Source organism: Enhydra lutris, unplaced genomic scaffold (assembly GCF_002288905.1).
Source record: "Enhydra lutris kenyoni isolate GAN:26980312 unplaced genomic scaffold, ASM228890v2 scaffoldscaffold86, whole genome shotgun sequence".
Lineage (NCBI taxonomy): Eukaryota > Metazoa > Chordata > Mammalia > Carnivora > Mustelidae > Enhydra > Enhydra lutris.
The window spans coordinates 1,681,914-1,691,457 of NW_019154170.1; the positions used below are offsets into that span (position 1 = coordinate 1,681,914).

General features: G+C 53.8%; 1 protein-coding gene across 2 annotated transcripts; it reads left to right on the forward strand.

The window, feature by feature from the left end:
* Positions 1 to 524: 524 nt before the first annotated feature.
* On the forward strand, positions 525 to 3,637 carry LOC111161860 (TNF superfamily member 14). 2 transcript variants are annotated; one of them, XM_022525877.1, is made up of 4 exons: positions 525 to 743; positions 2,182 to 2,218; positions 2,483 to 2,524; positions 3,163 to 3,637. In XM_022525877.1, exons 1-4 carry the CDS (start codon positions 525 to 527, stop codon positions 3,588 to 3,590), a joined length of 726 nt encoding a protein of 241 aa, XP_022381585.1. In that variant the 3' UTR covers positions 3,591 to 3,637. The 2 variants fall into 2 exon arrangements, with proteins under 2 accessions (XP_022381585.1, XP_022381586.1); XM_022525878.1 differs by having other exon boundaries at positions 525 to 631; positions 2,178 to 2,218.
* The last annotated feature ends 5,907 nt before the right edge of the window (positions 3,638 to 9,544 follow it).

Below are 9,544 nucleotides of genomic sequence, written 5' to 3' on the forward strand. Positions count from 1 at the left end.
TATTTCCCGCCGCTCCTACTACCCTCTAACACACTGTAGAGTGTCTTCTTATTTACCAGGCTCGTTGTCAATCTCCCCACTGGAGTAGGAGTCCAGAAGACCAGGGGCTTTGGTCTCTCTTATTCACGGCTGTGCCCTCCAACCTAGAACAGTGCCCAGCACACGGGAGATGATCTAGAAACATTTGGTAACAGAGTCAATGAGGCGGCCACAGGGAAAAGCTGGGGCCTCCCCGCTCGGTCCCTACCTGAGTCACATCTTCAGATGCCCCTGGAAAGTGTGAGAGGCCACATGAGTGAGAGTGAGACGGGGCCAGCCTGGGGGTGGGGGGACAGGAAGAAGAGGAGGGCCAGTGGGGAAAGGGGAGGGGCTGAACCCCTGCTCTAAAGGCAGCCCCGGGACCCACGGGTGCTTGTCGTGCAAAGCCCAGGAGGCTTGGGCAATTGTGGTTTCCTCCCTGCCCTCGGGGACGCAGCCGTGCTAGCCCAGCCCCCCGCGTGTCTCAGGACCTCATCTGCTCAGGCATGGAGGACACAGTTGTGCGACCTTCGGTGTTCACGGTGGACGGACAGACCGACATCCCATTCAGGAGGCTGGGGCACAGGCGTCGGAGACGGCCCTGCAGTGCAGCCCAGCTGGGCCTGGGCCTCCTGCTGCTGCTGCTGGCCGCCGGGTTGGCCGTCCAGGGCTGGTTCCTGCTTCAGCTGCACTGGCGCATGGGGGCGATGGTCACACCCCTGCTGGTGAGTGGGGGGCTCGGGGCTCGTGGCTGGGGGCGCGGTGCCTGTGTCACTGGGCATCTCTCTGTGCGTGCATGTGCAGGACAGGAGACAGGCCAAGGGCAGCCCCAGGCAGTCAGTTTGTCTCTCTGAAACTCAGTTTCCTCATCTGTAAAATGGGTGTGGTAATAAGCGTGCTCGGCTCCCAGGGAACAAAAGGGGATACTGTGTGTGTGGTGCCAGGGGCAAGTGTTCAATCCATCAAAACCGGTATTTTTAAAACTCAAGACATAAATGCATTCTGCCCATTCAGGGGTACAGCCTGTTGATCTGAGGCATTTATTTTGTGATATGATCGCTTGTGGCGAGAGCAAACCCAACTTTGGTGTGCTGTGACAATCACTTCTTCTAGTGGTGGCCCCCCCATAAAATCAGTCTCTGAGAGCAGGTTTTATGTCCTTTTTTTTTTTTAGATTTTTTTTTTTTTTTTTTTATCTGACACAGAGAGAGAGATCACATGTAGGCAGAGAGGCAGGCAGAGAGAGGGAGAAGCAGGCTCCCGGCCGAGCAGAGAGCCCGATGCGGGACTCGATTCCACGACCCTGAGATCATGACCTGAGCCAAAGGCAGAGGCTTTAACCCACTGAGGCACCCGGGCGCCCCAGGTTTTATGTTCTTAATAGAGTCCTGTGGTCTGTAACCCACGGCACTGACACTCTGACATTGCTGATTATGACCAGCCATGCCCGGGTCCCCACTGTGGGGACTGTCACCAACCTGTTCGGTCTGGGTCTGTGAGAATCTCTCTGCATCAGTTTTCCCTTGGCTGTGGATCTGTCTGTGTCTCCGTGTCCCACGCCACGGCCACATGACCTCGCTTTCGTGTCCTGTGTCTCCGGGTTACTTCTCCTTGTGCCTGGATCTGATGGCCGCACGTGCACGTCCTTCACGTGACTCCACGTTGCCATCCGGCATCTGTCCGCATGCCGGCCTGTCTGTGGCTCACGCCTTGGCGCACAGACCCGCGTGGACCCATCAACCACACACCCGTGTATCTGAGTCCACGTGTCCACATGTGCCTTGTCAGTGTGTCACGCAAGTGTCCAGGTCTGTGCCCTACACCCCACGTCCGTATCCACTTGTTGGCATCGATGTCCACGTGTCTTGCCATCCAGATTGATGTATCCGTCATAGGACTTACTGAATTAACCCTTACATAGTGCTTCCTACGTGCTGGGCGCTGGCCCACGCTTTCCACCCATGAAGTCACTGAATCCTAGAGAGGTACCATCCCTATGTCTATTTACAGAGGGGAAACTGAGGCTGCCGGGTGTGGCGGGGCTGTGCACGTGGCCCTGGGTGGTGTCTGCACCCGTGGTCTGTGTGTGTCTCACAGTCATGAGTCAGGATGCCAGTGCGTGGGCCCCTCAGGCCCTTACCCTGGGCTCCTCTGCCTTTTCAGGACGGAGATGCGGAATCCTGGAAGCAGGTGATGCAAGGTGAGTCAGGGTCCCGGGCCCCAGGGAGGGCGGGCAGGCTGGTTCCCACGCTGTCCCCACCCCCTCAGCCCATTGCCCAATGTGATTTACACAACTGGTCAGAGCCCAGCAGGTGCCCCTCCTCCAGGCCCGAGAAGCAGAAGTCTGGGCCACTCCGGAAAGGGTGGGGTTGACACCAAGAGGTAGACTCCATGACCCCTGGGGGGGCAGCCGTCACTCCCATTCCACTATAGTCACCGCTCACCTCTCACCCTCTCTCTCCAGAGCGGAGGTCCTACCAGACCAACCCAGCCGCACACCTTACAGGTGAGGGGGACCCGGGGTGCTGGCATGGGGAGGGGGGCAGGGTGTCCTGGGGAGACAAGATAGACGGCCAACATGTCTGAGCACTCATCCGTCCACGCGTGCCATCACTCTTCGTTCCCAGCATAGTCCAGACCACAGGCACCGCCCGTGAACTTCTCTTATCTAAGGAATAAGCCCCTTCCCCGGGGCTCACGGAGTCGCCCCGTGCTGTAACGCCCTCTGGCCATGTTCATTCACTGCACCCTGAGGAGGCGCAGCTCATAGCTCCCACTCCGTGAGCAAGAGACTGAAGGACATGGAGATGAGGAGCCTCCTGGACCAGGCTGCGTTCCGTCCATTCCCTCCCTTCATTCTGACACTCCCAAGTGTTCATGCTTTTGGCCAGTCACTTAATTGCACCATGCCTCAGTTTCCCCACCTGTGGGGGAGGGGGAACAAAACAAGTTAGGACAGAAAAGAAGCAAATGACTTGGCCTCTGGGTGCCTCCATTTCCCCCCCTGCAAAGTGAGGGTAAAGATGAGCTAATACCTCTAAAGTTCTCAAACAGCCTAAAATGGGGGGTTGGGGGGTAGGTCATCAGGCTCTCTCACCCAGAGACGGGCACGTGCTGACCGGCCCCCTCTCTCTCCATCCCCAGGAGCCAACTCCAGCCTGACGGGCAGTGGGGGCCCGCTGCTCTGGGAGACGAAGCTGGGCTTGGCCTTCTTGAGGGGCCTCGGCTACCGCGAGGGCTCCCTGGTCATCGCCCGGGCCGGCTACTACTACGTCTACTCCAAGGTGCAGCTGGGAGGCGTGGGCTGCCCTCCCGGGCTGAGCGGCAGCCTGCCCATCACCCACGGCCTCTACAAGCGCACACCCCGCTACCCCGAGGAGCTGGAGCTGCTGGTCAGCCGGCGGTCCCCCTGCGCGCGGGGAGCCAACTCCCGCGTGTGGTGGGACAGCAGCTTCCTGGGGGGCGTGGTGCACCTGGACGCCGGTGAGGAGGTGGTGGTCCGCGTGCCCGAGGAGCGCCTGGTCCGACTCCGCGACGGCACCCGCTCCTACTTCGGGGCTTTCATGGTGTGAAGGAGGGAGTGACTGCAGATCACGGGGGTTGGACAGGCAGCGGGACCTCAGAGGTGCTTTGGGGAGCCCCAAACTCAGCAAGCAAAGAGCTCGGCGGGGACCTCCAGGGGCCGAGGACCCAGCCACCCCTGAAGGCTGAAGACCCAGCAGGCACCAAAGGAAACCCTGTGGACCCTGCCACGGGCCGTCCTGAAGACAAAGACCCGCGGACTCGGGGGTCTGGAGGCCCCCAGTGGGGGGATAGCTAATCTGCCTGATATTCAGGAAGAAGGGGCGAGGGGTGGGTATTTATGATTTTGATTCAGAGAAGAGTGGGACTTGGGGGTCGGGGGACTTGGCTGAAGACAGGAAGCCTCACTCTGATGAGCGTGGGCGGCTGGGGGGGAGAGAGTCATCATCAAGACTCCTCCGTGTGGACAGCCCAGCCCAGGCCCACCCACGGCCACAGTCACACATTCAAGTTCCGCCGGCAGCCGCTTGGCCCCCCTTCTCCTGGCCGTGTGAGGTTATTCTCAGAGACTCTGCACAGCCCGAGTGCCGCGTGCCGGTAATTGTGTGACAACCGGCTCTCCCGGGAGGGAAGAGACTGTAGTATCTGCAATTTCCTTGGTGTCGTTACTTCCATGGCGGCTGGTTTCCTGCTACCAAGGCGTCACCTGTGGGCCAGCTCCTGGTTCTGTCGCATTCCTGCCCCACTAGGACGTCCCGTGGTGTTTCAGCACCCAGGTCAGGGCCTGGCCCCTGGAAGGCACCTGGAAAACGCTTGCACAGAGGAAGCCCGGAGGGTGGAAACGAAGGAAGGAAGAAGGAAGGAAGCGGGGGAGGGCCTTGGAGGGAGCGAGAATGCAGACACACCTAGGGTGTCACAGAGAATCACACAGCCCCACAATCGCTTTAACAACTGCACTCATACACACAAAGCATCGTATTCTCGCACAACTACCCACCCGTCACAGCGTCACAAATACTCAGTCACAGACATTATGTGAGAACCACATATGAACAGTCATACCCAAGTCATCATCACAACCACAGTCACCCACAGGGGCCGTACAGTCACATCAAGTGTGACACATGGGATGCCATGATCATCACACTGGACTTCCTCCTGCTGTGTCATGGTCACGCGCATCACACACACAACATCACACACACATGCATGCAGCCTAAGGTTTCTCCCACCCAAGACGGATACACCCTGGGGTGAGGACCAGACTCTGTCTGAAGCCCTGGGCTCCCTGACCACGGGTCTTGGAAATAAATAGTAAATGTTGCACCCGGGTCTGTCTATTCTCAGGGAAAGGGTGGCTCGCAGAGGCACAGGGGTAGATTCAATCACCCGTGGAAGTCACTTTACAACTTTACAGATCAGAAAACTGAACCCAGTTGGCCCAACTCCATGTAGGAAGCTCAGAGGCAGGCGGGGTGGGGGGGCGGCGGGGGGGGCGGGAGGGAGTCCAGAGATGTCATGCCCAGGTCTGCCTCCCCCTCGAGTCTCCCATTCCTGAGCAAGTGGAGGCTCCCTCCTGCCAGGCACCCCTATGGCAGACATCCGGGACGGAGTGGTGGTCTAGCCAGCCAGCTGGAATCTTGGAGCAAGTGGGAGCATGGGGGGAGTATGGGGGGAGGGACAGATAATGAGACACATACAAATCAGATGGTCTGTATAAATGAGCAGGTATCCTGGTGTGGCCAAAGGGAGGGGCTGGTGCCCAGAACCCAAAGATAAAGGCTCAGCGGCCAGAAGTGGATGGATTATTGTTATTATTGTCGATACTGTTGTCATGTTGCCTGGCACGGGGGGAAGGAAACACGCTTTGCAATCAGGTGGTCCTGCTTTCCAATTTCCCTCTGCCACTTGCTGCTGTGTGACCTCAAGCAAGTCCCATCACTTCTTGGTGCCTCTGTTTCCTCATCTGTAAAATGGGAGGTGATGCCAGCCCTCACCCCTAGGTCTGTTGTAAAGATGACATCAGATCAGGCATGGAAAAAAACATTTGTTACTGTGCTTGGTACACAGTAAGAGCTCCCTAAGTGCGCGAGTGACATAAGTGATTTAGAAATATTAAGAACAGCATTTGTCAGGCACTTTCCCTATGCCAGGCATCTTGTGTGAGTCAGAACCTTATATACACACCTGGGCAGGAACTGTTGTTGCCCGCATGTTCCAGACCTAGAGAGAGAGAGAAGCTGGTCTCCTTCTCCACTCCCAACAAAGGCACACAGTTTTATGCCTCTCTGCCCTTGAGGACTGGTGGGAGGTGGGGCAGCCCCAAATGCCCAGCCCCAGCCCCAGCCCCAGCCCCAGCCCCAGCCCCAGCCCCTAATAGAGTTTCCTTTACTCTTGTCACTATTTTTCTATTTCCGTGGCTTTGATGCGACCAAGATGTGGGGACGGCATATTTACAAAGCTGCTGGCAGCCACCAACTTCCGCCTGGGGATGGAACCTCTCGCTAAGTTTAGCCTCCAAAGATCATTCCTGGGAGGGGCCTCCCAGCCCTGAGGTGGAGGAGCCAGTGGAAGAAGACAGAGGGCGGGTAAGAGGATGGGTAGGAGGGAGACGGAAAAAGAGGGAGGGGAGGGAAAGAAGGAGGGAGGAGGCACAGAGAGCCCTGGAGGTATAGAGGCAGGTGCAGTAGGAGATCTAGAACCCAGCTTGATTTCAGATAGAGCATGGGGCGGGAAGCCCCCAGCCCAGGCCACTGACCTACTTCACAACTTCTGAGAAGTTTATCTGCTTGATTTCCGCTTTCACATCCCATGCTCCGACACTGGTTCAAATATCACCTTCCCCCACAATTAGTTCTTCCTCGAGACCTGAGGTCTGCATCCCTGCCCTCCCCCAGCCCCTGCTCTCCCTTCATCTCCTGCCAAAATCCAGAGGTGGTAGAAGTAAAAATAATGATGATAAGTCATTGATGAATCTCATATTATAATGCTATATCCCTCCCGCTAAATACCACTGTGTTCCAACACTGGGATGCATTGTCTCAGAGAAAACGAGAACGGAACTTTCGGGGAAGCCAGGCCACCAGGGTTCAAATCCCCACTCTGCCAATTCCCAGCTGGCTGATCTCAAGATCCACACTTGGCCTCTCTGGGCCTCAGTTTCCTCATCTACCTTGGTTATCGTGAGGTGAAATGACTTGAATGTTTAAGCAGTTTTCCAGAGCTTGGCCCACAGTCAGTTCTTCAATCCTTAGTAGATGTTCTTTTTGTAAACAAAACTGTAATCCTGTGCACATTTAAAGTTCAGATTCTTCTCGATGATTATATCCACAAGCCACATCTAGTCACTATGTCTGTTTTTGTTGTTGTTGTTTCTTAAGACTTTATTTATTTATGTATTTATTTGTCAGAGAGAAAGAGAGAGAGAGTACAAGCAGGCAGAGGCAGAGAGAGAAGCAGGCTCCCTGCCCAATGTGGGGCTTTAACTCATGACCCTGAGATCAAGAGTTGGTTGCTCTACAGACTGAACCATCCAGGAGCCCCCAAAGTGAGTTTTTAATATGGAAAATTAGTAGCCAATATTTAAACATTACAAAATTTTACTTGTGGACAAACCCAAATTTATGGATTTTCTTGGAAGTTTGGAAGGAGTGAACAGCAACCCAGGCATGGGCTCACCAGCTCAGCCCCAGTCTCCACTACACCCCGTTGTCTCCCACACAAGAGTCTGAATATCAGTTCCCTTTCAGCATCATGTTTCTGTGGTTGTTTCTCTTAAAGTAATGAGGATCACTAATTATAGGTCATACTTCTGATGTACTTACCGTGTGCCAGACACTGTGCTAAGTGCATTAATTCACAATAACTCATTTAATTCTCATGGTGACTGAGGGAGGTAGTTTAGTAACTTATGGGTGGGGAATTCTAGGCACAGAGAGGTGAAGTCACTTTTCTGTCAGAGGTGAGAAAATAAATGAGTTTCAGGAAGAATAAGAGATCATAGTTGTATTCATTTCCTGCTGCCACTTAAAATGATAGTCATTTGGGGCGCCTGAGTGGCTCGGTGTGTTAAAGCCTCTGCTTTCGGCTCAGGTCATGATCTCAGGGTCCTGGGATCCAACCCCGCATCCGACTCTCTGCTCAGCGGGGAACCTGCTTCCTCCTCTCTCTCTGCCTGCCTCTCTGCCTACTCGTGATCTCTGTCTGTCAAATAAATAAATAAAATCTTTTTTAAAAATGATAGCCATTTATTACCTTAAAGATCTAGAAGTCAGGAGTCAGGAAAGAGTCTTACGGAACTAAAATCAACGTGTCAGTAAGACTTCCTTCTTTCTGGAAGAAAGGTTTGCCTCAAACCTTTTAATCAGAGTCGCCTTTATGGGAGGCCAAAAACTATGACACACGTGTAGCATACATAAATCACAATCTGCAAAGACTGCAAATAATTTAACTTCTTTTTTATTCTTTTTTTTTAAGATTTTATTCATTTATCTGACAGAGAGAGAGAGAGAGATCACAAGCAGGCAGAGAGGCAGGCAGAGAGAGGGAGAAGCAGACTCACCGCTGAGCAGAGAGCCTGATGCGGGGCTCGATCCCAGGACCCTGAGATCATGACCTGAGCTGAAGGCAGAGGCTTAACCCACTGAGCCACCCAGGCGCCCCTTCTTTTTTATTCTTAATGTGATTTACTTTGTGCAAGGAGCCCTTTGCACTAGGATGCTAAGAACTCTCAGTCATTGGAAACCATTCCTGCGCACGTGCTCCTTTCCCAAGACCGCCAAAATTCCAGGCAGCTTGGGCAGTGTCCTGGCATTCAGGTTAAGGGAGGGATCCGTTTGATTCTCAAGCCACGTGTCCACACAGGTGCCTACCGCCAGTCTGCTTCTGAGCCATCAGTCCCCCACTTTTATACTTGTACCCTTCAAGACTGCTGCATTCTCTGCTGCTCCTAAGCCTTGCTCGCAAGGCTGATTTTCAGCCAGCTTGAGGCACCGGAAGTTCTTTGAAGCTGTCTGTGGCATCAACTGCCCAGAGACACCATCAAGTCATTTCCTTTTTGGGGACCTGCAGCCTCTCTGGGCTCCGTAACGAAGAGCAGGACCCAAGCCTTTTCTGGTTTGGAAGTCCCCTAGAATATCTCTGGGGAACTTTCCCTATTCCAGGTCTGTGTGTTTCAAAAAATCAGGGCATGGGAACTTTCTCCCTTTATGGGTGCTGAAGTGTGTCCCCCAACGTTCTTATATTGAACTCTTATACCCAGTACTTCAGAATGTGATTTCACTTGGAAATAAGGTCTTTAAAGAGAAAACTAAGGTAAAATAAAGGCTGGTTTTTTTTTTTTTTTCAAGTAAACTGTATGCCCAACATGGGGCTTTTTGGGCTCAAACTCACGACCCTGAGATCAAGAGTTGCATGCTCTCCTGAGTCAGCCAAGTGCCCCACCTGTAAAATAAGGATATTAGAGTAGGTGTTAACCCAATAGGATGTGTGTCCTTATAAGAAGAGGAGATTAACACGCAGAGGGATGGCCACGTGAGGATGTAGGGAGACAGCAGTCATCTACAAGCCAAGGAGAGAAGCTTCAGGAGAAACCAGTCCTGCTGACACCTCGATCTTGGACTTTCAACCTCCAGAACTGAGAGAAAAAGACATTTCTGATGTTAAAGCTACTCAGTCTGCTATGGCAGCCCCAGCATAACCATGCACCCCCTCTCAGCCTTCCACCAGCCCTGGGGAAAACAGGTGGCCTCCAGAAGCTGGAAAAGACAAAGGAACAGATTCACCTCTAGAACCTCCAGAAGGAATGCAGACCTGCTGATATTTTGATGTTAGCCCAGAACTGTAAGCTCATAGACTTGCGTTGTTTTAAGCCTCTGCATTTGTAGCAATGTGTTACAGTAGCAAAAGTTAAGCTGGCCCCGCTGGGACCTGGGAGGTACTCCAGGGCATCCAGGACAGTCCGTCCCTATGCCCCTATGCCACTTGGGTCCATGTACTTTGCAGA

Bases quoted from the DNA above. Each gene is read 5' to 3' on its own strand.
- LOC111161860 (XM_022525877.1), top strand. From the start codon at position 525: ATGGAGGACACAGTTGTGCGACCTTCGGTGTTCACGGTGGACGGACAG. The intron at 744-2,181 runs GTGAGTGGGGGG...CTGCCTTTTCAG, and splicing joins CGATGGTCACACCCCTGCTG to GACGGAGATGCGGAATCCTG. The intron at 2,525-3,162 runs GTGAGGGGGACC...CTCCATCCCCAG, and splicing joins CCCAGCCGCACACCTTACAG to GAGCCAACTCCAGCCTGACG.